This window comes from Pelodiscus sinensis, chromosome 2 (assembly GCF_049634645.1).
Source record: "Pelodiscus sinensis isolate JC-2024 chromosome 2, ASM4963464v1, whole genome shotgun sequence".
Classification (NCBI taxonomy): Eukaryota; Metazoa; Chordata; order Testudines; family Trionychidae; genus Pelodiscus; species Pelodiscus sinensis.
This window is the reverse complement of record NC_134712.1, coordinates 252,057,244-252,083,500: the sequence shown is the minus strand read 5'-3', so window position 1 is coordinate 252,083,500 and position 26,257 is coordinate 252,057,244. Positions and strand designations below refer to the sequence as shown.

General features: G+C 57.1%; 2 protein-coding genes across 3 annotated transcripts; both read left to right on the top strand.

Moving 5' to 3' along the window:
* Positions 1-351: 351 nt before the first annotated feature.
* Positions 352-9,246, top strand: LOC142826673 (zinc finger protein 783-like). Of its 2 annotated transcripts, none has more exons than XM_075919747.1 (6): positions 352-501; positions 1,714-2,103; positions 3,522-3,648; positions 4,026-4,139; positions 4,398-4,511; positions 5,142-9,246. In XM_075919747.1, exons 1-6 carry the CDS (start codon positions 478-480, stop codon positions 6,431-6,433), a joined length of 2,061 nt encoding a protein of 686 aa, XP_075775862.1. In that variant the 5' UTR covers positions 352-477; the 3' UTR covers positions 6,434-9,246. The 2 variants fall into 2 exon arrangements, with proteins under 2 accessions (XP_075775862.1, XP_075775861.1); XM_075919746.1 differs by having other exon boundaries at positions 5,139-9,246.
* Positions 9,247-11,470: 2,224 nt separating this feature from the next.
* LOC102456248 (zinc finger protein 783-like) lies at positions 11,471-26,122 on the top strand. Its single transcript, XM_075919774.1, has 6 exons — positions 11,471-11,636; positions 12,541-12,939; positions 14,407-14,533; positions 21,294-21,407; positions 21,641-21,751; positions 23,784-26,122. The coding sequence occupies exons 1-6, from the start codon at positions 11,613-11,615 to the stop codon at positions 24,695-24,697; spliced, it is 1,689 nt and encodes a 562-aa protein (XP_075775889.1). The 5' UTR covers positions 11,471-11,612; the 3' UTR covers positions 24,698-26,122.
* Positions 26,123-26,257: the final 135 nt, after the last annotated feature.

Here is a 26,257-nt window from a genome sequence, read left to right as displayed (position 1 = left end):
TACCCCATGCAGTCGTGTGTTGCCCAGGGGCCGAGGGTGGGCAATACCACAGCAAATAGCGCAGTATGGCCCCAGACACCGCTCCCCCGGGGCGAGAACGGCAACCCACGGCCAACAGGAGCGGCGAGCGAGGATACCCGCAGCCGAGCGGGTCCACATAGCAGTGGGGGCCGCCAGGCGCTAACCCGGGGGGGGACGCAGCCGATATGGCCCGCGGGCCGGGAGCTGCCCAGGACTGAGCAGGGGGCAGCCCGCTGGAGAGACGCGGGGCTTTCCCTCCTGCTCCCGCACAGCGCGGTGGGAAGCGGCGTCGGGGCCGGGAGGCGGAGCCGCCTTCGCCGCCTTGCGGGCGCTGCTGCCGCCCAGCCGGGCCCGCCCCGCCTCGCCTCGCCCGCCGGCAGGGGCCGCTGCCGCCGCTCCCCGCACTCTCCCGGCCGCCGCGGAGCGGAGCGGAGCAGGAGCCGCCCCGCCGGGGCCATGGCCGAGCGGGCTGCTGCCCAGGTACGGGCCGGGGGCTGCGCGGGGAGGGGGCCGGGGCCGCCGCAGCTCTGTCCCCAGCTTATGGCCGCCCCGCACCGGGCAGGAGCCGCCCCCCCCAGCCCGCGGCTCTTCCCGGGGGGGCCCAGGCTGCCCCACGCTGGAGGCCGGCAGGACCCCCCCCTGCAGCACGTGGGGCTCGGCATTGCCCTGCGGGGGGGCTGGGGTAGCCCCCACACCTGCAGGGTGGGGGGCGCTGGCCCCTGGAGACCCCCTCTAAAGAGAATGAAGCCGCGTTATGGGGGGGGGCAGGATCCGGCCCAGCAAGCCCTTTGATCCACCCGCCCCCCCCCGGAAGGGGGGGAGTGTGCGGGGCACCTAGAGGGAACAGCCCCTTCCGTCTGAGGCTCTGCCCCTTCTGCCTCAGGCCCCGCCTTTTCTGGGGCAGAGCCAGCCGTCACCACTACCAAAAATGGAGCAGTGGCCCCCCCTGTAAAAATGGATGCCCACCCCGGCTCTAGGCCTTAGCTGGGAGCCAGCTGGCTGTGTGGAGGCTCACGCACTGAGCTCCAGAGGTCCCGGGTTCGGTTCTGCCTGTCCGCTTCCCGGGTCCCTCTGTCTTCTGGGGCTGCTGCAGCTCCAGCCCTGCCAGCTGGGATTCTGTCTCCCTGCTCTTGCTTTTCTCCTGCGGGTGCCCAGAGGACATGTGCTTGCTGGGAGAAGGAGGAGGCGGCAGATATTGGCAGCACAGGAGCCTCCAGGCTCATGTTACCCACACACACATCTTCTTGAGGCTCTCCCACTCAGGCTGGCTTGGTCCCTCTCCAAAATGCCCATCTAGTGGGTTTCTCCCGGCGCCCTTCCGCCCACCCACTGCTCCCCATCAGACTGCGGGGCAGAGGGTCAATTGTGAGTCACGCAGCGGTGTGGGGGTTGTCTCTGGTGTGGGACGGGCCTCCCCCCAGAACCTTCTCTGCACCCGTTTTGAAACAGCAGAGGGATCAGTCCCCGGGGGGAAGGAGCATTTGGGTCAGCTGGTGTCAAGTGTACGTCAGTGAGGCACCTGGGAAACTAACATCTGGCTGATACAGGAGGTCCAGTTGTCGGTGTTACATCTGGAACGTGGCCATAAGACAAAGCCTCCAGGCCCCGAGAGCGTGGAGCAGCCTGGAGCGTTGCGTGGTCCTTAGGCCCTTGCTCTTAGGCGCCAGTCTCCTCTTGTCTCCTTGCAAGCAGGGTCCACAAGGGGACATCACAGTGGAGCAGCCGGTGCCTTTATCCTTCCCACCTGCCCCCTATCTCCCGCCTGAGGCTGAAATGCAGCTGCCCCTGGAAGAGGCTGCCCTGTGGCCCGCGGTGACCGTGGCAACCACGATGGAGTTGCACGGCACGCGGCTGTTGACGCTAGAGGGGAGAGTGGGCCTGGCGGAGAACAAGCTGGTTGGCTGTGAGAGGACTGTGGTGGAGTTTGGGAACCAGCTGGAGAGCAAGTGGGCCGTGCTGGGGACGCTGATCCGGGAGTACGGGCTGCTGCAGCGGCGGCTGGAGAACATGGAGAACCTGCTGAAGAACAAAGATGTCTGGATCCTAAAACTCCCCCCAGGTGCCCAGGGCGAAGTCCCCAAGGTAACAATAGCCCCGCTAGCCCTGCGGTCCCCTTTAGTACATGCCCAAGGGGTTTGTAGCCCAGTGATGTTCAGCTCTGTTACAAATGGCTTGGTTAGGTAGGGTTCCCTCGTGCCCAACAAATCACCCATTAGGTCCACTTAGCTCCATCCCACGCCGCCCCATCTACACGCCAATACAAGGGGGAGAACTAAAAACCACTCAGCATTAAGCTGAGGTGCTGGCCGGCTCTCGGATCCAGCGTGAGCACAGGGAGCCGTGGAATGAGAACAGGAAATGAGCACGTGTAGATTTTAGCACCGGCAATCCAGTCTTGGCTTGTGGCTTTCTGCCGTTCACAGCTGGTCCGTGGCCAGTGGCCAGTGCCAGCCTTTTGTTTGATGTCTTTTCCTTTGTCGGGAGGGAGAGTTGCAGCTGCTGAGGTGGCACCCAGAGAGGGGCGGAAAGGGGGTCAAACGGGTGATATTAATTGGTCTTGAGTAGGGATGTAAAAGACTAGTCGATTAGTCCACTACCTGATAAACTAGGATTATTGGTTAATCGAGTCAACTACTCACATTTCCCCCACCTTGCTACCTCTTATATCAGAGGCAGTAAATGGGGAGGAGGGAAGCAGGAGCGGGTGCTGGAGGGAGCTGGCTTAAAAGCTGGTGTTGTTTGCCCCCACCCCTCTGCTTCTATCAGAGGCAGCAGTGCGGGAGGGGGGGGAGGAGGCTTTTCCAGCAGTAGCTACTGTCTGCAGAGGGGTTCCAGCTCCTTGCTGCCCATGGCTGCTGGGCCCGGTACGAGGAGCTACCCCCGCTGCGGCTCTGAAGTTTAAATTTCATACGTACGCCTAGCTCCTACTGCTTTTAAACTGCAGAGCCGCAGCGGGGGTCGCTCCTTCTGAGCACCTTCCCTTACTGACTGATCTGATTCCCCAGTTGCCTGCCTCTTAGCATCCTTAGTCCTGACCTTCCCGGCTGCTGTCTGTGCCCATAGAGGTACCGCAGATTGGAAGAGCAGGCGTCACTGTGGCATGGAGAGGTTTGAGGGGGCCAGGGCTAAATGCCGGCGGGTACATCCATGGAAGTATTGCATGATCAGGTATGAAGAGGGGAGCAGAGCCGAACTCAATCAACCATGAGCAGCTAGATGCAAGTTTGGGGTGTTGAGAAGGCCCAAGGGGGAATGCCTGGTGTAGGCAGCGCTGGATGCTTTGCAAACATAAGAGGCAGCACGAGAAGAGGGGGCATAACGTTGGGGCCTGGAGAAGCTGATGGAGCATTTGGAAGAGGGAACTGGGCAGAGCGCGGGCATAAGATGGGCATTGCAGGTGCAGCGGGAGGCAGGGGTGAAGTTGCGTGGTACTCTGACGGTGAGGAGGGCAGGGAGTTTTCTGTGCCAAAACTGTGTGGGCACGACGCTTGTGATTTCAGGTCCCTGTGAAGTTCGACGAGGTCTCGGGCTGTTTCTCCGGGCAGGAGTGGGGGGTTTTGGAGCAACGGCAGGAGGAGCTTCACAGGAACACAGAGAGGAGCCACTATGAGACGTTGATCTCGCTGGGTAAAGAGGAGCTGAAAATTCCTTTGGTCTCAGTCAGATGGTGGGAGGGCCGGATGTTGCTTGGTCTATTGCTCATGCTCCAGTCTTACCCACAAGGAGGTGGAAAGAGACCCCCCTCTTCCTGCTCACTCTTCCGCCTGAAGCTTCTCTGGCAGGGCCTGTGTTGGTCTGCGGGGAGTGCGCCTGTGATAGGCTCCCTGTGCCTGAGTCCGGACAAAGCCAGCCAATCGCCTGTCGCTTCTGTCCGTCGGGGCTGCCCATTGGTGAGGGAAAGGGGGCTGCTTTACACTAGGTTAAGATTCTGTGGGTTGGCAGGTGTGAACTCGGTGAACTATTACCCAAGCGCTAAGTCCCTCAATATCCTTTCCCCCGGACAGACCATGCTGCTTCCACGCCTGATGCTCAGTCCTGGATCGAAGCCCGGGAGGAGCCTCGTGTCCAGGGAGGGCAGGGCTCTCCAAAGAGAGAAACCCCGACGGCGCCCAGCACAGGTGAGGAGGAGCCGGCCCGAGCCACTTGGAAGCAGCAGGAAAACGTCGAGGGCAGGGAAGTAACAAGATCTGTCTGTGCGCATGGGGTGATTATAGCTCCCCGGATGAATCCGGTCCCCGTGTTCCATCTCTGGGGAGTTTTCGCCTTTCGCAGTTCATGCTGCCGCCGGCCCAATGTTGCCCTCTGCCCTCAAATCCTCCCAAATGGGCTCAGCGGATGTGAGAGAAACCTAACGTCATTCTCCTTCCCGCCAACAGGGTCTCCCTCTTCTCCTTCCCAGGAGAGCACCTGGATTAAACAAGAGGAGACGCCCTGTGTGGAGAGCCAGGGGGGCCTGGAGGAGAGAGACTTCCCTCCAGCTCTCAGCCAGGGTGAGTGACGGAGCCAGCGGAGGCAGAGGAGAGGGATGTATCTGGGCTGGGGAGGGGAACCGCAGGCGGGAGGGACAGAGCAGGCGAGGCGGGAAGATGATAAATGCGTAGGGACAAGATAGCAATGGCCAAGCAGCCATGGGGAGGGGGGCTTTAGGCGTATGTATTTGCATGGCTCAGCAGTGTGCTAGGCACACTACAGACAGGAACCCTCTCCGCCCACAGCTTCCTGCAGGGGAGCGGACAGAATTGCTGGGCCCTTGAGCGAAGTGGAGGGGCCAGCGCTGCACTCCGGGAGAGGGCGGGGCCTTGGGCAAAAAGGGGTGGGATGTTGATCTGAAGGGGCGGGGTTAGGGGCTGAAGGGGCGGGGCTAGGGCAGCCAGCCCTCAGCACTATGCTGCCCCCGGCAGCGACCCCTCCAGGCCCCCCGGGGCAGCAGCATTCGTGGCTGGGAGCCGCAGGCTGTTTTGAATGGCTGGGCCCTGCACAGTTGCCCGTTTGGGCATCTCCCAGTCAGCAGGCCTGGCTCCCTGGTTTCCTTGCGGAGTGAGGAATGGCCTAGGAAGAGCTTTGCTGTTATTGCACGGGGCAGGGGTAAATCCTCTCTGATTCCCTTTGGCTCCCAGCAGATGAGTGGCCTCTCGAGGAGCAGGCAGCCATCCTGGAACGTCTCTGGGGGGCGCCAGGAGGCACGGAGGTGGCTTCCCCACGACCTGCTGGGAGGTGGAGCCGTGGGGGTCAATGCAGCTCCCTGACCCAGCAGGGAAGCCCTGCAGGAAGCCACTCCGCTCCCTGCGGAGGGGCCTTCAGCTGCCTAGCGCCAGCCGCCGGTCAGGAGGCTCAGCCAGGAGAGGGGCCGTATATATGCAGTGACTGCGGGGCTAGCTTTGTCTGCCAGCAGCTGTTCACAGCGCACCAGAGGATCCACGCAGCCCAGGGAGCCAGTGGAGAAGGCCTCGCTCAGAAATCCAACCTCCTGCCTCCCCAGAGAAGCCAGGCCCTGGCAGACACAAAGCCCTGTGGGTCCCCTGAGGGCGAGAGGAGCGTCAGCGCCAACGCCAGCCTTCTCAAGCAGCAGCCCGGCCATGGCGAGAGGCCGTACGTCTGCGCGAGGTGCAGGAAGAGCTTCCGGCTGAAAATCAGCCTCCTCGTCCACCAGCGGCTCCACACGGAGCCGGGCGAGGGCGGGCTGCTTTGCACGGCCTGCGGGAAGAGCTTCAGCCACCCCTCGCAGCTGGCCCGGCACCAGCGCAGCCACACGGGAGAGCGGCCCTACCCATGCCCCGCCTGTGAGAAGCGCTTCACGGAGAAGTCCAAGCTCACCAACCACTTCCGCACACACACCGGGGAGAGGCCCTACGCCTGTGCCCAGTGCGGCAAGCGCTTCGTCCGCAAGCACCACCTGCTGAAGCACCAGCGCGTGCACACGGGCGAGCGGCCCTACCCGTGCCCCGAGTGCGGGAAGCGCTTCACCCAGAAGTACTACCTGGCCGAGCACCGGCGGCTGCACACGGGCGAGCGCCCCTTCCCGTGCCCCGCCTGTCCTAAGAGCTTCGCCGACAAGTCCAAGCTCACCAGCCACTTCCGCGTCCACACGGGGGAGCGGCCCTACCACTGCGGGGAGTGCGGGAAGCGCTTCACGGAGAAGTCCCAGCTCACCAACCACTTCCGCACGCACACCGGGGAGCGGCCTTACGCCTGCGCCCAGTGCGGGAAGCGCTTCGTCCGCAAGCACCACCTGCTGAAGCACCAGCGCGTGCACACGGGCGAACGGCTGCACCGCTGCCCCCAGTGCGAGAAGACCTTCCGCTACAAACAGTCGCTAAGCTGCCACCTGAAAACCCACCTGGGGAGCCACTGCCCCGCAGGCAGCACCCTGCCCCCTGAGCTACAAGCCCCGGCTAGACCCCTTTGTGTATGAGAGAGACTAGGCAGGAGCCCTTGGGCTGGGGGCAGCTGCCAGGCCCTGGCTTCATGTGACGTGCAGGGGAGCTGGCTTTCCAATTCAGCCTTCAGGAGTGTGCAGTGTTGGGGATAGACCTCTATCAGGGATAATCTAGTGCAGGGGTGGGTGATAATTTTAAAAAGGGGGCTGCTTCATACATTTCTGAAGTTACCCCAGGCCCACAGCAGAGGGGGAGGGGCCTCGGGCAGAAGAGGCGGGGCCATGAGACTTCCCATGCTCCCCAACTCTCAGATCCTGATTGGCTTGGGGGTGGGGGAATGCATGAAGTCTTTGCCTCCTGCCCCCGGCGCCTAGAGAGAATCGCCAGGGCTCCGTCTACACTGGCATGATTTTCCGGAAATGCTTTTAATGGAAAAGTTTTCCGTTAAAAGCATTTTCGGAAAAGAGCATCTAGGTTGGCACGGACACTCTTCCGCAAAAGCACTTTTTGCTGAAAAGCATCAGTGCCAATCTAGATGCGCTTTTGCGCAAAAAAGCCCCGATCGCCATTTTAGCCATCGGGGCTTTTTTGTGCAAAACAGTACCGTGCTGTCTACACTGGCTTTTGCCCGAACGGGAGCAGCATAGTATTTCCACAAGAACACTGACGATCTTACATGAGATCGTCAGTGTTCTTGCGGAAATTCAAGCGGCCAGTGTAGACAGCTGGCAAGTTTTTCCGCCAAACCAGATAATTTTGTGGAAAAACTTGCCTGTCTAGACACAGCCCAGCTGTTTTAGTTCCCTCTAGGTGTCGCGGCAGGAGGAGACTTCACTCACTCCCCCGCACTCCTCACAAAATTTCTGGTCCCCACCCTGCCAGGGGCAGGCAGCGGCTAGAGAGATCCACTGGCTGTTTTAAAACAGCTGGCGGTCCCCTCTGGTGCCACACGCGTTCCCAGGTCTCAATTGGCCTGGGGAGGGGGAGTGGCAGGGAAGCCAGGGGGCTGGATCCACCGGCTTGGCAGGCTACATCCAACCCGCAGAGGCTGTGTTGCCCACCCCAGTTCTAGATGGTGCTTGGTCCTGTCATGAGAGCAGGGGACCCAATTTGATGATCTCTTGAGGTCCCTTCCAGTGCTAGTGTTCTCTGATTTTATGTAGTCGTGTTGGTCCCTAGACACAAGGGCAACAAGGTTGGTGAGGTAATCTCTTATTGAACCAACTTGCCTTGGTGAAAGAGAGAAACTTTCAAGCTCTTCTTCAGGTCAAGCTTTGGAGACGGCTTCTCTCCTTCCCTAAGAGAGTCGGGCCTCACCTGCCCTGTCTCCCTATAGGACTTTGACATCCAACTCCGGGACATCACGTTCCCTGAGGCTGCTTGGAAAATCGCAGCCTGAAACGACGCATTCATTTCCTTAATCGTCTCACCCGCAGCCAGTGCTGTATTGCTTTTAAAACTGCCGGCAGTTTCATGCCACCGTCTTACCACCTGGCTTTAACATGGCACTTTTCATCAGTAGATCCCCAAGTGCATTCCAAATGTTAAAACTATTTGAACCGGGCCTAAATTGTGGGAGCCCTGCTGCAGATGCCTGAAAGGAGCCTGATTTCCAGAAGGTGGCTATCTGAGAATGAGTTAAAATCAGACCCCTTGAAACCGACCCCAGTGTGAAACTGAGAGCTGCCCCCCTCTCCACCATCACTCGTCACTGCTGAAGAATATAGCCTGGGACTCTAGTTTAAAATCTCCAATGATAAATATGAGCTTGGTCCCATGGGGCTCTCACTTTGGGGTCCCCACTCATCAGTGGCTTGGAGATATTCGGAGATTTCACTGGTTTCCCAGCTCATTTTCCTGCCAACTGAGCCAGAGGAGCAGAGCCTGGTGGTGGTGAAACACCATGACCAACATTCCTACCCTAGAGGCTGGGGCTGGGATTCCTCCCTTCCCTGTTGGGAAGGAAGAGTTATGCTGGGTGGGATGGAGCAGGCAGATACACGCACTCAGCCTGACACTACAAGGTACTGAGTGCTTGCCGGTCCTGTTGACTGCAGTAGGACTACTCAGTACTGTCATGTGCCCATTTGACAGATGGGGAAATTAAGGCAGGGAGTGGCCAAGGTGCTATCATTACTAATACTCTTGTTAGAGATGAATGAAACACTCAATGAATCCCACAGATGGTCACCTTGCTGGCCTACACCCCCCCCCCAAGTTCGTGCCCATGGTGCCTCCCTCCTTTCCAGTCCAGGGGGCCCCATCTCCTCAGCTTCCCCCGGAATTAGACTCACATAGAGGAGAGCTTAAAAAGGACAGCGACAGAGTCTGGAGTGGGCAGATGGATGGAGTGGGAAAACATGGAAGGGGTAGCACGGGGGGATGGAGAGGAGGGGAGCAGTGAATAGGAGAATGGAGCAAAGGGGGCAGTGAGTATGGAGGAAGATAGGGTGAAAGAGAGGACACGCGCACACACACACACACACCCACCCCCACCCCCGACAGCAAAGCTAAAGAGCAGAGTCCTGCATCTCTTAGCCAATCAAGAAGTACAGCTGGATGGCGGGCAGGTGCCAGGCTGGTGTAATGTGGGGCCTGCGGGAAGGGGGCCATAATCCATACTGACTCCTAGTTGGAGGGGATTTTGCTCTGGTCAAGTAGCTCTTGGCTTCTGAGTACACTTTTCCTAGCACGGCCTAAAGAAGTGTTGGGTGGGTGACAATAAAATCTGGCAGGGTATCTCCTGTATGATCCAAAACATGAAGACCAGGAGGGTCTGCAAATACTCTTGTACATGTCAAGTGAATGAACTTGGTGCCTCTAACTAAATGTCTTTCCTTGGTTGAAAGTCCGGTGCAAGTCTGTGTTTTTTACTGTCTCCCTCTTGGGTTTTCAGTGTTTCCATTGGGCCATCTGTGTAACCTGCTGAGCGAGCAACTTTAACCTCTCCCACCTCAGTTTTGTTCCCTGGTCTGTCTTCCACCCCAGCCCCTTGGTGCAGCTACGCCAACCTCCTCCCGTCAGCCAGCTTCCCTGGCCACTCTCTGAGCTAGCTCCCCCCTGGTCTGTCCCACCAGACCCCCCATCGGCTGCCCAAGAATCACTCTCTGGGGACCCTCTACCCAGGTAGCTGCTACCCCTTCACCTGTGGTGTTCCAAATAGCCCTGACTTCAAACCATGCAGCACCCCCATCTACCCCAAATACCCCTCCAGCAGGCACCTGCCCCCTCACTCCCAACTGCCTAACACCCCTAATCTTGAACTCCCACAGGTACCCCGGACCCCCTGGTAACCCGCAGCCATCAGCTAACACCTCTGGAGCCCCCACCCCAACCCTGCCAAATTCCTACGCAGTTGTTTCATACTTCCCCCACCCCTGGAAATAGTGGGGATTGTCCTGGCTCCTTCCGCACAGCCCTGCAAAATGTCACCCACCACACGAGTCAAATCGGTGTCCAACCCCCACCCTCCCTCAAATTCAGTGTCCTGTCGAGTGGAAGGAGAATCCCTGTTAGTGGCTAGCAGTCCTGGGCCAATGACACACAGTTGAATGACCGAGCAGCGCAGGTTTGGGAGTGGGACAGTGCAAGAGTGGAGGCCGGTGTGATGGAGGCAGGCGCACCCCTCAAATGCCTTGTGAGGGCTGTGCCCAGGCCTGAGCTGCCCCCAGGGGAATGACCCTGTCCTCCAGGAGATGGGGGTGCAGGGAGGCCTGAGGGGCGCAGGGAGGGCCAGCAGGGGAGAAGGGTGCAAAGAAGGCCTGTGGGGAGAGGGGATGCAGGGGGGCCTGTGGGGAGAGGGGTGCAGGGTGGGCCTGCGGGGGAGGAGGGCACAAGGAAGACCTGTGGGGAGAGGGGGTGCAGGAGGGCCTGTGGGTGGAGGGGAAGCAGGGAGGGCCTGCGGGGGAGGAGGGTGCAAGGGGGGGCCTGTGGGGAGAGGAGCGCAGGGAGGGCCTGTGGGTGGAGGGGAAGCAGGGAGGGCCTGCGGGGGAGGAGGGTGCAAGGGGGGGCCTGTGGGGAGAGGAGCGCAGGGAGGGCCTGTGGGTGGAGGGGAAGCAGGGAGGGCCTGCGGGGGAGGAGGGTGCAAGGGGGGGCCTGTGGGGAGAGGAGTGCAGGGAGGGCCTGTGGGTGGAGGGGAAGCAGGGAGGGCCTGCGGGGGAGGAGGGTGCAAGGGGGGGCCTGTGGGGAGAGGAGCGCAGGGAGGGCCTGTGGGTGGAGGGGAAGCAGGGAGGGCCTGCGGGGGAGGAGGGTGCAAGGGGGGGCCTGTGGGTGGAGGGGAAGCAGGGAGGGCCTCTGGGGGAGGAGGGTGCAAGGGGGGCCTGTGGGGGGAGGGGGTGCAGGGGAGCCTGTGGGGAGAGGGGGCGCAGGGGGGGGCCTGCGGAGGAGTGGGCACAGGGGGGCCTGTGGGGGGAGGAGGTGCCTGTGGGGAGAGGGGGCGCGGGAGGGGGGCCTGCGGAGGAGTGGGCACAGTGGGGTGCAGGGAGAGGGGGCGCAGGGGGGGCCTGCGGGGGGAGGGGGTGCAGGGGGGCCTGTGGGGGGAGAGGGCGCGGGGGTGCAGGGGGAGAGGGCGCGGGGGGGGGGCAGGGGGAGGGGGCGCAGGGGGGCCTGTGGGGGGAGAGGGCGCGGCGGGGTGCAGGGGGAGGGGGCGCAGGGGGGTGCAGGGAGAGGGGGCACAGGGGGGCCTGTGGGGGGAGAGGGCGCGGGGGGTGCAGGGGGAGGGGGCCTGCGGGGGACGGGGTGCAGGGGGAGGGGGCGCAGGGGGGTGCAGGGAGAGGGGGCACAGGGGGGCCTGTGGGGGGAGAGGGCGCGGGGGGGGCAGGGGGAGGGGGCGCAGGGGGGTCCTGCGGGGGAGGGGGCGCAGGGGTGGTTGCAGGGGAACGAGGGGGCGCAGGGGGGGCTCTCCCCATGGAGCAATTCCCATTGCGGGGGTGCACTCCCCCCCGTACTATCCCCGCCCCCCTTTCTGCCCGGGCTCGGCACGCGCGGGGCGAGGGGGGGGGCTGCCGCGCGCCCTCCGGCCGCCAGGGGCCGCCGTTGGCGCAGGGTCTGGGCTGGCGCTGGCGCGCGGGGCCGCGGCTCCCGGCATGCACTGCGCCCCCCGGCATGGCCGCCGCGACCAGCCCCTATTGAGGAGGCGCTGGGACTGCCCGGCCCGCAGCCGTTGCCGAGCGCGCCCCTCCCCCCGCGCCGCTCCCGCGAGACCGTCCCCCCGCCATGGCCGACTGGGCGCCCGAGCAGGTGAGGGGGCGGGGGGGCCGCGGGGAGCCCCCCCCCGCCCGGGGCGCTGTGGCCCTTGGGGAGCGCGCGGGGCGCCCTGAGGCGTCGTGCGTCCCCCCCCCCGCGCGCCCCGCCGTTTCTATGGCAACACAGAGCCGCGCCCGCCCGCCTGCCAAGCGCTGCCTGGCGGGGCCCCGCCCCCCCCCCTCCGAGCAGGCCCGGGGCCTCTCACAGGCCTCCGCGTCTGCGCAACGTCGGGCTCACGAGCGCGGGGGGGCTCACAATCGCGGGGGGGGGCTCACAAGCGCGGCCCTGGTGCAATTCACTAAAGGTGTCGACAGGACTCACCAGTAAGTGCTTGCACAAGCGGCACTCAGTCCCGGCGTGCGCCAGGTCCCGCCACTGCCCCCGGGCACCAAGCGTATTTCAGGAGCCAGTGGGCAGGCAACCTGGCTCAGTCCCAGCTTGTGCCGGGTCTTGCAACGATCCCCCCTCCGGCTCGGCAATAATACTCTCCTTGCAGAGTCACGGTCAGGATAGTTCCCTGCGCTAGTTGGGACTGAGTCGGGCTGCCTACCCGCCGGCTTCTGAGTGACTTTTCATGCAGAGCCACAGCGGGGGTAGCTGCAGCTGTGGGGGAGGGATGCAAGTAGTCGGTAGCATTAATCAATAAGCTTCAGCTTATTGGTTAACCGTTTAACTGACGACACTGTTTACATCCCTAGACAGAGCTAGGAACTGAATTGACTTCTAATGCCTCTTGAATCAGACTTCAGGTGTAACATTTTCATTGGTGCATCTTTCATGTGACCCTGTAATAGCAAAGATCCAGACTCGGGAAGCACTCTCGTGCGTGGCTCTTGAGTTGTTTTTCTCCACTTCTTGGGAACGTGACCCCCTTTCCCATCTCTGTCATTGTAAACAGGCTCTTGAATGGGACATGGAGTCTCAGGATCTGTCACTCGAACAGCCCCTTGCTGTCCCTGAACCAACTTCTCTGGAAGAAACGGATCTTCAGGCGGCGGAAATTTCCCTTACAGTAGTGGCTGAAATCCAAGCTGTGGACAGGAAGGTTGAGGTGCAGGCAGCACAACTCATGAATCTGGAGGGAAGAATGAGGATGGCAGAAACAAAACTAGTGGGTTGTGAGAAGACAGCAGTCGAGTTTGGGAACCAGCTGGAGAGCAAATGGACTGCGCTGGGAACTCTGATCCAAGAGTATGGGCAACTGCAGCGGCGGCTGGAGAACATGGAAAACCTGCTGAAGAACAGGAACTTCTGGATCCTTAGACTCCCCCCTGGCGCTAATGGAGAAGTCCCCAAGGTAAAGATGTTCCAGCTAGTGCTGAGGAGATGTAAAACCTGAGTCTGTATCAGGCAGCTGGGAATGGGTGATGGCGATGGATCACTTGATTCCCTGTTCTGTTCATTCCCTCTGGGATGCCTGCCATTGTCGGAAGACAGGATACTGGGCTAGATGGACCTTCGGTCTGACTCAGTGTGACTGTTCTTACTACATTGAAGGGGCTTTTCATATGCTCAGAATGTTCTGTACTAGTAAACTTGTTTTAATGAGAGTCACGGTATGGCTTTTCCCATATAAGTTCTTGCCGCATGCTTGTTCTGCAGCCCTCCTGTGTTCCCAAGTTATATGGCTTCTGCTTCTAACATTGTTTCCTTTGGAAATTTAGCCTTTTAGCTCAGGCTATGGGGTGGCAGGGATACTCACTAATCAAGTGATAAACAAATTGAGAAAGGAACAGGCAGGCTAACTTACCACTTACTTTCTCTGTTTCTTTTCTGTGCCCATCTGCCTCATATGTTTGGTTGTATGGGGAGTTCTAATGTAAATGGACCAGTGTAGTTGGCATCGCCGTACCTGTGCTTAATGGGTGATTTAAATGCAAGGTATAACATCCCCAGAGAAGCCAGGTCACTCAATTGAAACAGTTCAGTCAATTGCAACTAAAGCATCTTTTTATTGGCAACAGGTTGTGTGATGTGCCCAAGGCAGCTCAGCATAGTATTATTTACCTACAAGCTAGTGTCCGGTATATGCATGCACTTGACCGCACATACATAAGACAGGCTGCTGCTCTGACAGACTTACACTCTGAGGCAGTCAGATCCATGTGGGCAGACGTTTCCTTCCTGCAGAGTCTCTTACCATCCTGGGGGCTCTGCGTGAGCATAGTGTCTGTTCATGTCCATCCATGTAGGATCAGGGTTAGCAATATGACATTGTCTACGGTTAACTGATGAGCCTGAGCTCATTTGTTAACCTTCAGGGTTACACAGAAGGCTCCCCCCACCCCCACCCCGCTGCCTCTGTCAGAGGCTGGGGGTGAGGTGGGCAGGAACTGGTGCTTGTAGGGAGCCAGCAGAAAAGCAGGGGGGAAGTGGTTACATGTTTCAGCAGCACCGACTCCTGCCTGCCCCCCTGTGCAGAGGCAGCGTTGTGAGGGGGAGGGAGGCGGTTATACAATTCAGAGGTTACATGTTTACAAACTCCACACACAATTTAACATCCTTATCAAGGTCAACTGCAATAGATGCAACTAAAGGATGATGCAGACAGCAGGCATTCCCAAGAGAAATCCTAGAGAGGACTTCAGCTGTAGGAAGAGGCAAGGACTCATGAGGAGAAATTCTGTTCCCAGTGAAGTCAAAGGGAGTTTCATCAGAGACTTCAGCGGGGCCTGGATCTCAGCTGGGTATAGCTGAGGAGAGCTAGGCCCAGTCTTGGGAAGAGGAATAGAAGGTGCTGAGTGTATCACCCTTGTAATTGCAGGTCCCGGTGACTTTCAACAACGCCTCGTTTAATTTCTCTGAGCAGGAGTGGAAGAGCTTGGACGAATGGCAGAAGGAGCTTTACAGGCACATCATGAAGGGCAACTACGAGGCTGTGATCTCTCTGGGTAAAGGCTGGCTGGGCTTTTGTTCTTCTCTTTGAACCTGCGTGGTCTCTGCAGTACCAGATTTCCCCCAGGTCTTTGTTGTGCCAGCTCCATTGCATCCTGGTGAATCAGGGATCTGGATGGTTTGGGGCATCGGGTAATGGGATATGGAGACCACGACCCAATAGGAGGGTGCTTAGTGCAGCCTGGATAATCAACTGTCGGTCCTTATTGATCTTAGTCTAGCAGTGGATGTGTGTGTCCATCCCAGAAGAGCCCCAACAGTTTGCACACCTAGCTCAGGGCTTGTCTACACTACCCCTTTATGTTAGGAGGACCTGCGGCCACTACAGTAATTGTAATGCCAACAAACCCTGATTATCTGCAGGCAGAATCGGATCTGGGACGTCTGGAGCTTAGTGCATGAGCCTCTACCACATGAGCTAAAAGCCAGTTTGCAGGTACCTAAGGCTGTTGAGCAGACTCATTCTCTCACTGTCCCGTGTAGTGGCACTGAGACCACTCACAGAGAGGATCACACCCAGCAGATGTGTGGGTTGCATAAAGAAATTGGCTGTTGAGGCGCTCTGCAGGTGGGGCGTGTCCTTATCAGAAAGGCTTGTGGGCCGATGAAGTGGGCCGATGACAGCTGGAGTGTGGGGCTTATCGCTGTAGCCCTCCTGCCTCAGACCTAGCAGCCCCAGCAATGAGCCAGGCACTGGGCTCCACTTCATAACAGGAAGCTTACAAGCAATGAAATTGATGTTCTTGTCAGTTTCACAGCTGCTGCTATTTCACATTTCCCCTGTGGCTCCAGCTGTAGCTGTCAGCCCATGGGAGGCTCAGAGCTGGAGCCCCTGGCTCTGGGGCTGACAGCTGGAGCGGAGACCAAATGTGAAATAATAGTTGTGAAACTGACAAGAAAGTCAATTTCATTGCTGGTAGGCTCCCTACTGTGAAATGAAGCCCAGGGCTGGGTTCCCAGCTCAGGCTGAGAGCCCCAGGACTGGGAGGAGATCTCTGGCTGAGAGCCCTGTTGCTAGACTGGCAGCTGAAACCCTACTGCCACCTCCCAGTGAGAGATTGCGGTGGGGGGGAAGGGAAGCCCAAGGCTGCCTCTCTGGGTGGGCAAGGGGTTCAGGTGGTGTCTGGCCTCTTTCCCCCTCCAATTCCTTGCTGAGAGGTGGCAGCAGGACACTGTGCAATTTACAATGTCTGTGTCACCCAAACTACCATGACCTAAGCACTACGCATGTACCAGAGATGGAATTATTAGCGAATGTAGAGAGTGACTTGCATTGGCAGAAGCACCATTCTAGTCATACGTAGTTAGGTTGACTAAGCAGCCTTACATCCAGAACTTGGGAGAATCCTGGGTACCAGAGCGGAGACAGATAGTCGTTATCGCAGAACTGGGGCACCAGTATGAGAAGAATGCTCTGTGGAAAGAAGGGAATTTACCTTTCTTCTTTGTGCTATGATCCACTGATCCATTAAATTGGGTACTTCAGTCTGCTTGCCTTTTGAGGGCAGAACCAGCTCTGGCAGTCACTGGCAATATGAGAGCGCCCTGTAGGGATGTTAGATAGCGGGTAATAGAATAGCCAGGTAACTCCATGAATTCTTAGCAGTTAGTCGACTATTCTATAGTTTCCCCCCAGTGGAGCCGGCAGCCAATCCACTCCAGCCCCACTCCCAGGGGGCCCCCTGCTACACTGCACTGCTGCCTCTGTATCACAGGCAGCAGTGAGGGGTGCCAGGCAGGAACTGGTCTGCAAGGGGAGCCAATTTAAAAACCAGCTCCCCTCGCAGACCTGCTGCCCTGCACTGATGCCTCTGATACAGGTGCAGGGTGGCAGCAGCCCCTGTCCATGAGGGGTCCGAGCTTTCTGCGGACAGAGACTACTGGGGGAATAAAGGGGCGAAGGAGGCTGCTGTGAAGCAGTCTCTGTGGCAACCTGGGCTGCCGTGGACAGGGGCTGCCCTGTGGCAGCCTCCCTTGTCCCCTCCCACCCTGCTGCCTCTGATAGAGGCAGCTGGATGGGGCGCAGGGTAGGCGACACTGCGGAGCCGGTGCTGGGAGATACCGGCTTTTAAGCCAGCTCCCCCCAGTACTGGCTTCTGCTTTCCGCCCTTGCTGCTTTTGATACAGAGGCAGCGGGGATGGGAGAATGCAAGTAGTCAGTTAGATTAACCGATAAGACTAGGCTTATCAGTTTGTCTGCTCAACTACTCATTCACATCTCTAGTGCCCTGTCTCCTGAAGTTCCCTCCAGTTTTCTGCCTCCCCACAGCCACATATCCCCCAGCCATCCCTGCTGCACAGTATCGCAGTGGGAAACACCAGATTTCCTTTCACATCTTCAGACTCACCATTGGACTCTGTATGTTGCCTGCTTCCCAGCTGTGTCCTGAGGCTCCATTGGATTGTGGAGGTGTTAGTTAGCTGTGCTTCCTATTTGGAGGCGTTTGCAGCAGCTGCTGCCCCTCCAGGCTTTGGAGACCAAATTAGGCTGGGAACAACCAGCGGCAAGAGGAGCTCTGTCTCCCCCTTCACCCGCTTACTGAGCATCTTGGATACTAGACTGGTGCTTTGTGCAGGGTGCAGTTTGCCCCCCCCCCTCCCAGTCCCGTCTGTGTGGGATCATCTTGAGCTCACCTTCCGCAGGCAGGAGAAGTAGCAGGTCAAGTTGGGAAGAGCTGGCCCTTGAGCAAGCCAGCCTGCCGTCTCCACGACAGGAAGGGAGCTGGAAGGGCTGTGCCCTAGCACAGAGATCGTGCATCGCCCAGCGATCTGCCCTAGAGCCATGCCTCTGAGTGCCGCTCTGCTGCCATCTCCTGCTGCACTTCCTCATGGGTTCTGGATGGAGGGACCTGACCCAGCACAGACGCTGCCATCACCAGTGTGTGCAGCAAAGGGCTTCTGGGCCCGGCTTTCCCTGGTGCCATCTCTGTACCTTGCCCCCGGATTCCTACTTATATCCCAGGCTGTGACTTCGAAAGTGAACCCAGCTCTGATTTGCCCCCTGGAGCCCCTGCCACAGAGAGCAGTAGAGCTCCAGGGAAGCCCACTGTCAGCCAGTACCTTCCTTGATAGACCAGAGGAGCATGTGGGGCTGGAGAGACGCAGGAGCCCAGGCTCTGCACACAGGGAGCTCCCCAGTCGCTGGCACTATTTTCAGAGCAAGCTGAGCCCGGTTGCTTGCCTCCCTCTGAAGCGGCACTATGGGAACCGATCCCCACGGGGGAAAACAAATAAATGAACATTGTTTTCTATGCTCACCTTCCCAGCATGCAGCAGGGCAGATGGATGCAGAGAAGACCAGGCCATAGAAAAAGGCGGATTCCTCTAGGTGAGCGTGCACATACGCTTCCCTCCTACATAGGAGAGGATGGCCGGCAGGCTAAAGCAGAGAAAAGGATCCAATAGTACAATGGAACAAACCAGGATAGACCCTTCTGGGCAGGAGTGCACAGAGAGGGGGGGTTTCTCCAGATCCCCCAGAGAAGCTGTTGCTGGGTATGGGAAGGTGTATTGGGGGACAAGGATTTCCTGCCTCTCCTGAAAGACTGAGAATGTGGTGTGCTGTCATCCCCAACTGCTGCCGTGGGGCACCATGCCCTGACAACCTAGGTATTGTTCAGCCAGGTTGTGTTGCCAGTTCCATGTGTCACTGCCATGGTTCCTGTGAAGGTGCGTGCCTGCGCACAAACAATTCTCCACCCACCCGCCTACTTTGCTGAGCCGCACAGCAGCGCTCTCTTTCCTGCTGGAAGGCGGACGACTGCTCCAGGCCAGGGCTGGCTGAGGCGGTGTGGTGGGGGACCGCTGGGGAGGGGCTGAGGCCATGTGGTGGGGGGATGCTGAGACTTGCTCTGGTGGCCAGGGCCTGCTTTGGCGGCTGGGGCCCAGGGCCTGCTTTCATGGCCAGGGCTAGGACTTGCAATGTGGCATGGGGATGCTGGGACCTGTTGTATGGTGGGGAGGGGGCAGGGCCAGCTCGGGGGGCTGGTGGCCTGTTTGGAGAGCTAGGGGCCTGCTCGGGTGTCTGGGGCCAACTTGGGTGGCCGGGGCTGTGTAATGAGGGGGCTGCGCCAGTGGCTGGGGCCAGCTCCATCTCTAGCCCTTCCCCAGGGCTGGAGCTGTCTTAAGGACCACAAAGAGGGTTCCCGACTCTTTGGGCTGACACACGGCGGCTGCCCAAAGTTGGAGCTGGGCTGTGGTGCGGCTGCCCCTGGGGCTGGGGGGCTCTCTGCACCTCTCTTCCACCCTCCTGCACCTCTCTTTTGCCCCTCAGAGCCCTCTGTCCCCAACACCACCCTGCACACCCTGGGTGCTGGCAGCAGCTTCCCTCTGCCCCACAGCAGCCCGGGGGGGGGGGAACACGTCTCACCTTCTCCCCAAGAGGTGGGGGGCACTACCTGGGAGAGTCTCTTGGGGGCAGCACCACTGGTGAGTGTCACGGTGGCACCCATCCGAACAAGCGCATGTGCCCTCGTTGTTGGTGCACAAGACAGAACTCACTCCGCTCATGGATGGAAAATCTTAAAGGGACCCTTGGTCACCACCTCCCACTGCTCCCCGGCAGATGGCTGTGGGGTGAGGAGAGGGACACGTCCCAGATGTGGAAGAACCAGGAGGCAGAAAGGTGCCTTTTGGCTCATTGTTTGTTGGTTTCCACCTTCCCCAGCCTCCCATTTTCTAAAGCCAGAAGTTTCCTCATTGTTCTACCAAAATGTGATTTCTGTGGTGGCCAGAGGTTCCTGGTTTTTCATGCAGGGGCAGGAGGGTTTAACCTGGAAGAGTGGACTTTCTCACTCTACAGGCCCAGCGCAGGCAACCAAGGCCAGGTAGGGTCTTTGCAGCCCCCTGCTTGCAGTGTGAACCCTATTGACTCAGCTTGTCTGTCGGCGACGTGATTAACAAATTCCACACTCTGTAACATCCCTCGTGCAACTGCTGCTGGAAATTAGTGCAGTTCGGGTGCCTGCAGTTCAAGGGTGATGTGGATAAATTGGAGAGAGAGCAGAGGAGAACCAGGAGAATGATCAAAGGGTTAAAAAGCTGCCTTAGAGAGAGAAACTCAAAGAGCTGGGTCTCTAGCTCAGGGGTCTCCAACCTTTATAAGCACAAGATCACTTTTTGAATTTAAGTGCAAACCATGATCTACCTCAAACCCAATACCCTTACCCTGCTTCCTTCGTGCCCCTCCTCTGATGTCCTACACCTGCTCACTCCGTCCTCCCTCTTTCCCCCATTCCCTCCCTTTCACCAGGCAGGGGCAGTGGGTTGAGACACAGGTCCTGGTCTTGGGCTAAGGGATTTGTGGTTTGAGAGGGGTTCAGGGCTAGGACAGGGGTTTGGGGTGTAGGAGGGTTCATGACTGGGGCAGGGGTTCGAGATTCTGGCTCTAGCTGGACACTGCTTATTTCTGGTGGCTCCAGGGTGTGATGCAGTGGGGCTAATGCAGACTAACCCCTGCCTTGGCCCTGCAACACTCTCAACAGCAGCCAGCAAACTCCCTCCATCCAAAGTCCCGTGCCCCTCTCTGTCCGTTCTCTGGAGATAGAGTTCAGGATGGGAGAGGGGGCACCCTGACATCAATGCCCTCCTCTCCCTTCCCTGCTCTGTACCACAAGCAGGAGGCTCCTGGGCAGGTAGGGGGAGGCAGCTCCAAGGCAAAGGGCAGGAGGTGCGCAGCAGTGGGAGGAGGGGCAGCTGAAGTGCTGGCACTTGATGCCTTTTGGCCAAACCAGTCAGGATCACCTGTCAGAGGCTCCAAGATCTACCAGCAGGTCCTGATCTACTGGTTGGTGACCATTGCTTTAGCTTCACAAAGAAGAAGAAGGGGAGGCTTGGTTACAGTCTAACAAGTATCTGCGGGAGGAAGGGATACACAAGCTGGAAGCTGACGCTAGACAAATTCAACTGGAAATGAGATGTAAGTGCTTCAGTGAGAGTAACTAACTGCTCAGCTGACCAAGGGTGGTTGTGGATTCACCATCTCTGGCAATTTTCGTTTTTCAATGGGGGGGTAGATGTTTTCTAACATCTGCTCTCGGGATTGATTCGGGGCAGTTCTCTGGTCTGTCTTACGCTGGGGGATCAGACTGGAGGAGTTTCTGGACTGTAGAGGAAACTCCTAGATTGGGTGATTCTTTGAGTAGTAATGTCCCCTGGTCTGGCCCACCTGGAAACAAGTGCATCCTCCGGAACAGAGATGGAACTTGGCCTCCAGGGATTTGGGTTCGTTGTCGTTAAGTGGAATATGCCAGGCTCTGCGGTAGGAGGAACACTTGTGCCTTCTCCTTGAAGTTAGGGCTAACAGAATCTGTAACGGGATCCTGGCAGGGGAAGTTACCTTAGCTGGAAGAAACTTCATGATGCAGGGCATTTCCCTGCTGCCAGTGACTGGCAAGGCTGCATGCAGGCTCGAGTGTCCCTTGTAATGAATCAGGTGACCTTGTCACACGAAGAAAGGAATTTTTCAGGTAAGCACAAATAATGTTCCTCTTCTGCTCCCCATGCTGCAGGATGCATCTCCTAGCCCTCGCCGCAGAGCGCTCTTGGGAACGCTCGAGCCAGGCAGAGTGAGCCGTGTGCTGATTGGTGTGATTGCTCAGTCCTGGGGGTGGGAAACGTTGTCTTCTGCCTCCATTCCTGTCACGCCTAGCAGGGAAAGGGGGCTGGCCTGCAGTGCTTTGGGGAATCTGCATTTTCACCTGCACCCCATGAGTGTGAATAAAGCTTTCCACCCCCAATATCTATTTCCATATACAGATGCTGCCATTTCCAAACCCGACCTTCTGTCCCGGATTGAACGAGGGGAAGCACCCGGTGTAGGAGATCAGGGTGACTCTGAGAGCAGACAAATCCCTGAAGACCCCAGCCTGGGTGAGTAATGGAGTAAAACTCCTTAGAGATAGTGTGAGAGCTGTGGAAACCTGGGGCAGTCTGCATGCGTGTCTCTGCTGATGAGCTGTCAGTGTTTTGCTTATCCTTAGGCCTTTTTGCCGTTCCTTGCTAGCTCTGGTTGTGATCTGGTGTTGACCTCTGTCCTGAAATCTTTTCTAAAGCATCCAGTGGACATTAATAAATCATCACGTTATTGTCTCCCCCATGAACAGAATCTCCCGGTTCTACTGCCAGCGAGAGCGTGTGGATTAAACATGAGGAGTTGCCTGTGGCAAATCAGGGAGTGTCTGAAGTTGGCGGGATCCCCACCGACCCTGGCACATGTGAGTTTTAGACCCAGAATGTCAGAACTCTGTGCATTCAGAGGTGGAAGGGATGGTGCTATGTAGATCTAGGTTGAGGGTCTCCTCCCAGACAGTGGGGAAGGGGAGTTGTTGGTTACAGTGAGGGAGGGAGCGGTACCAGAGGAGCCATGGGCTCCAGGCCATTGGGTGGATCATAGCCTCCATGGGAGAGAGGGAGTGGAGGGAGACGAGTTTCTCATGCCTGGTGCCACTTGGCAGAGTAGTAGGCAGACGCGGGATCAGTGTGGAAGAAAGTCTGCTGAGGCGTCTGGAGGAACCGAAGCAAGAGTGGAGGAGCGAATGAGGGGGTAAAGGATAACCTAGCCTGGAGAGCAGTAATGGAATTGGGGAGAGAGGAGGACTTCAGCTTAAGGCAGTGGGGACACAGTGTAGCCAGACCACAAGCAGGAACAGTGTGTAGGGGGGATGGAGGATCCAGCCTAGAGAAACAAGGGCACACAAAAATAGTATTTACCAGTCTCTAGAGTCCAGCTGAGCGCTGCCCTGTGTCACACGTGGACTCTGCTGATGGGACCCCATGGGGCCACTTTTGCTGTGGTTTCCTGCAAAGCCTGTTTAAAGGGACATTGGGCCAATCATGAGATACACAAAAACGGTGTTACAAGCACATCAGGGTTGCAAGTGAAGCACAGCTGGGTTGGGAAATGCTAGGATTAAGGTTTCTCAGTCACTCTGTGGGGACGGTGCATGCCAAGTCCGGCACACACAAGCTGTGAGGGGCTAGAGTGTGCATAGCATGGACAGATTCCTTGAATCATTTATCAGTGAAGCTGTGAGACGTCCCTAGTGAGCATGTGCAAATGTAGATTTTTCAGAGGGTTATAACTTGGCCAGATTTGGGTGGATTTTCATAGGAACATCACAAAGCACATCCATGGCTCAAAGGACCTCTGCCAAATTTCCAGTCCCTGCCCCAAAGCCTGGGCATGCCAGAGCGTCTCCAAAAATAAGGTTGCTAGGATTTTAACACTGAAAAACCAAACATTTCCCCTAGCCTTGTTCTCATGAATGGCTGAAATGTTGTGGCTGAAAGTATACCCCCCCACACACAATTCAGCCGGAGGCAGATACGCAGCTTGGAAAATTTCTGACCCATTTAACGTTTGGCAAAGTTCCAAGCAACTGAAAACAGAGTGTTATAATGGAAAGCGTTAGGCGACATTAATAATAGGTAATGCCACCCGCCCAGCTGCACCTGGGACTGTTTTTAAAATCAAAAGTCATATTCTGCAGAAATCAGTGATGTTTTCAGACTTCACCTAAAATTGCCAAGTCTGCAGTACTCCTGTCTGTGTTGCTTTCCAGTGTCTTTGATAACTGCCAGACACTGGTGCAAAGCAAGGCCCATTGTGCTAGGTGCTGTACAAAACCAGAACAAAGGTAGGTCCCTGCTCCCAAAATACCCTGACAGTGTAAGTGCCATGTTGTAGGGTCTGTTCTGTTTCATCTCTTGAGAAACCCAATGTCTCTTCTCGCTCTCCAGACGGGTCTCCTTACCATGACGCCTGACTCCAGAGGTGAATCAGAATTGTATGGGTCTGTTTGCATGCCATTAAGGTCTGGAGGCCCCAGTTGGGGGTCATGGCCCTGTTGTGGTAGGCACTGTACACAGGACAGTCCACGCCCCAGAGAGTTTAGTGTCTGTGATGAGGCCGATGTTATGTCACTGAGGCTATGCCTACACTGCAAGTTTTTGCGGCAGAAAATATGCTAATGAGGGACTCATTAGCATGAGTTGCAATGTCATTAGCATATTTTCTGCCAATTCTTTTTGTGCAAGGGGTTTTTGAACAAAAGGGTTTTTTTGTGCAAAACGGAAGCGGCTACACTGCTTCTTTTTGCGCAAAAACCCCTTGCACGAAAAAAATCGGCAGAAAATATGCTAATGACATCACGACTCATGCTCTCATTAGCATATTTTCTGCCGCAAAAACTTGCAGTGTAGACAGAGCCTGAATGAAGTGAATGTCTCTGTTCTTTCTTCTGGCAGACGAGCAGCAGCAGTGCGGGGAGGAAGGCCCTGCAAACCTAGATCTTCCCAGCCTGTTACCAGGAGACTGGGAAGAGCTTTTCACCAGTCCTGAGGAGGAATTGACCCAGGAGAGCCAGGCCAGCTCAGCGATGCCACAGAGAAGCCCTCCCGGGAGCGGGCTGCGGCGATCTGCTCGCCGAGGAAGAGATTTAACGAAAAATGTCTCTGAGGAAGCGCACACAGCAGAGGGGCCGTACATATGCTGCGAGTGCGGGGAAAGCTTTGTAGACAAACAGCTTTTTGCCACGCATCAGAGAATCCATGCATCAGGGGGAGCCTGCACTTCCCTGGAGCATGGAGAAAACATGAGACAGAAACCCAAAGTCACAACGCCTCCTAGACCCCCGGCGCCAGTCCGTTCAAAACCCTCCAAGCGCCCTGAGCCGGAGAAAAGCTCCAATGTCAAATATGGCTTTGTAAAACACCAGGCAAACCATATGGTGGAGAGGCCATATACATGCACTCAGTGCAGGGAGAGCTTTAGTTTGGAGGTGAGTCTTATCTTACACCAGAAACTTCACACGGGGAAGGGAGATGGGCCCCTAACATGTACGTATTGCGGCAAGGACTTCCGGGACCTCTCCAAAGCTATCCGGCATCAACGGATCCACACGGGAGAGCGCCCGTATCAGTGCACAGAGTGTGGGAAAAGCTTCATCCGCAGGGATCATCTCCTGAAGCACTGGCGGGTGCACACAGGGGAGACGCCGTATCAGTGCCCCGTCTGCGGGAAGAACTTCCGATACAAGGAGTCACTGAACTGCCACCAGAAAATTCACACTCGGAGCCCCCGGCCTATGGAGGCCTCAGGGCAGCTGGAGATGGGAACCCAGACTGCCATCCTCAATGTGAAAAAAGAAAATAAACAGTAGCTTCCCCCTCAGTGGGGACTGAGGGGCTGTTGCGTTTAAAACGAGAGCAAGCATGTGAAATGCAGCACTGCAGTGAATGAACGGAAGCCACTGCCCGGCCTTGGGGCTGTGATGCAAAGCTTTGCTTCACTGACGTTTTTAAATGAAATCCCTCTTAAGACTGGGGTGAAATCCACCCCGTGCAGAGGGCCAGCATGAGGCCTATGCACCACTTAAACCCCATGGGGGTTGCATGGAACTTGTAGGCCTTGTGGACTTCACCCCTAGAGAATAAATGAGCTATTCTCCAGCTTGCCAGCAGGGGTCTGCATTTAGCAGGTGTTTCCTCAGCTACCCTGCCTCTGGGACACATTTATAGGTGGGAGGCAATGTCTAGATCATTGTTTTCCACTGGCTTTCCTTGCAGTGCTGGAAGTGGTCGGGCGTGGGGCACCATTCCTAGCCAGCAGGCCAGTCAGTCTAGTGGACGAGAGAAACTTGGCTGGAGAGATGAGGCAGGGATGGGGAAAGGGACAAAAAAGAAGGGAGTGCAGAAACAGTCCCTGGAACGGGAAGAGAGATTGGGTGGGAGGCAGATGGACACAGCTGAAGGCTGTTGAGGGGGAGTGTAACCCAAGAAGAAGCTGTGACTGCAGCGATCCTCTACTCTCATTCTACTCCCCACGGGGTCAATTGAGGCTCCAAACAGACTCTCGATTCTGTGTTGGACTTGGTCCAATGAGAAGGTGCCTGGGATCCATTCATATGAACTCTTCCCACTGAAGGTGGTTTTTACTGGTCGCAAGAGTAAGTGACACAAGTGACAGCAACGTCCGCTAACCCCTATAAGGGGTTGTTGTAGTTAATGATATATCAGTCCTAGGATCTTATTATCAGATATAATAAAACACAGGGCACTCTATTTCACAGTTGATCTAAGCTATTTAAATGTATGAAATAACTGACCCAAGTTTTTCAGACTTTTGTAAATAGTGGTTGAGTTCTATAAGCAGTAAGTGTTGTTCCTGAGGTGACTTGTACCTAGAAGTCTCTTTCTGTGTGATGTCAGCTGCTGGTTTGTGGTTGTGTTTTTGTAATACCTTTTTTGCAAAATCTGTCAATACAGTGTTTCCATTTCTGAAGCCCCTGCTGGGCGAGTCCCGGAGCTCTCTGTCCCTCCCCACGCTCCTTCTCTCCCTGCTTGTTATTTTATTCTCCCTCTTTCCCCTGTGCCCATGGCTGAAGCACGCTTGGCTGTACCTGTTAAGACTTGCAAGTTTTATTAGCACTTGCCTAGCAACCTCATTAGTTTGTCAATTGCATGGTCTGATCTAGCTCCCCCCTGTAGTCAGAATAATATTGGCACTGCCAAGCATTGAAAAATCATGAGATTGGTTTCGACAGCGTGAGGTGTTAAAAGTAATAAATGATGGCGGTTTGAGTGTGTTTTCGAAGCTCTTCTCTGGACCTTTGCTGACTGACCCTTCCTTTTGCTGGAAAGGAAGAAGGCCACAGGGTGTGGAGGCCCAGGCTGCCCTGGTGGGGGTAAGAAAAAACCCCAATGGGGTGAGAAGCAGCACC

What these genes read in the sequence shown, in the direction of transcription:
- LOC102456248 (XM_075919774.1), top strand. Translation starts at nt 11,613, where the DNA reads ATGGCCGACTGGGCGCCCGAGCAG. An exon ending in CTAATGGAGAAGTCCCCAAG is followed by an intron (nt 12,940 to 14,406) that starts GTAAAGATGTTC and finishes TTGTAATTGCAG; the next exon opens with GTCCCGGTGACTTTCAACAA. An exon ending in CCCCACCGACCCTGGCACAT is followed by an intron (nt 21,752 to 23,783) that starts GTGAGTTTTAGA and finishes TTCTTCTGGCAG; the next exon opens with ACGAGCAGCAGCAGTGCGGG.
- LOC142826673 (XM_075919746.1), top strand. Translation starts at nt 478, where the DNA reads ATGGCCGAGCGGGCTGCTGCCCAG. An exon ending in TGAGACGTTGATCTCGCTGG is followed by an intron (nt 3,649 to 4,025) that starts GTAAAGAGGAGC and finishes TCCCCCGGACAG; the next exon opens with ACCATGCTGCTTCCACGCCT. An exon ending in CCCGACGGCGCCCAGCACAG is followed by an intron (nt 4,140 to 4,397) that starts GTGAGGAGGAGC and finishes TCCCGCCAACAG; the next exon opens with GGTCTCCCTCTTCTCCTTCC.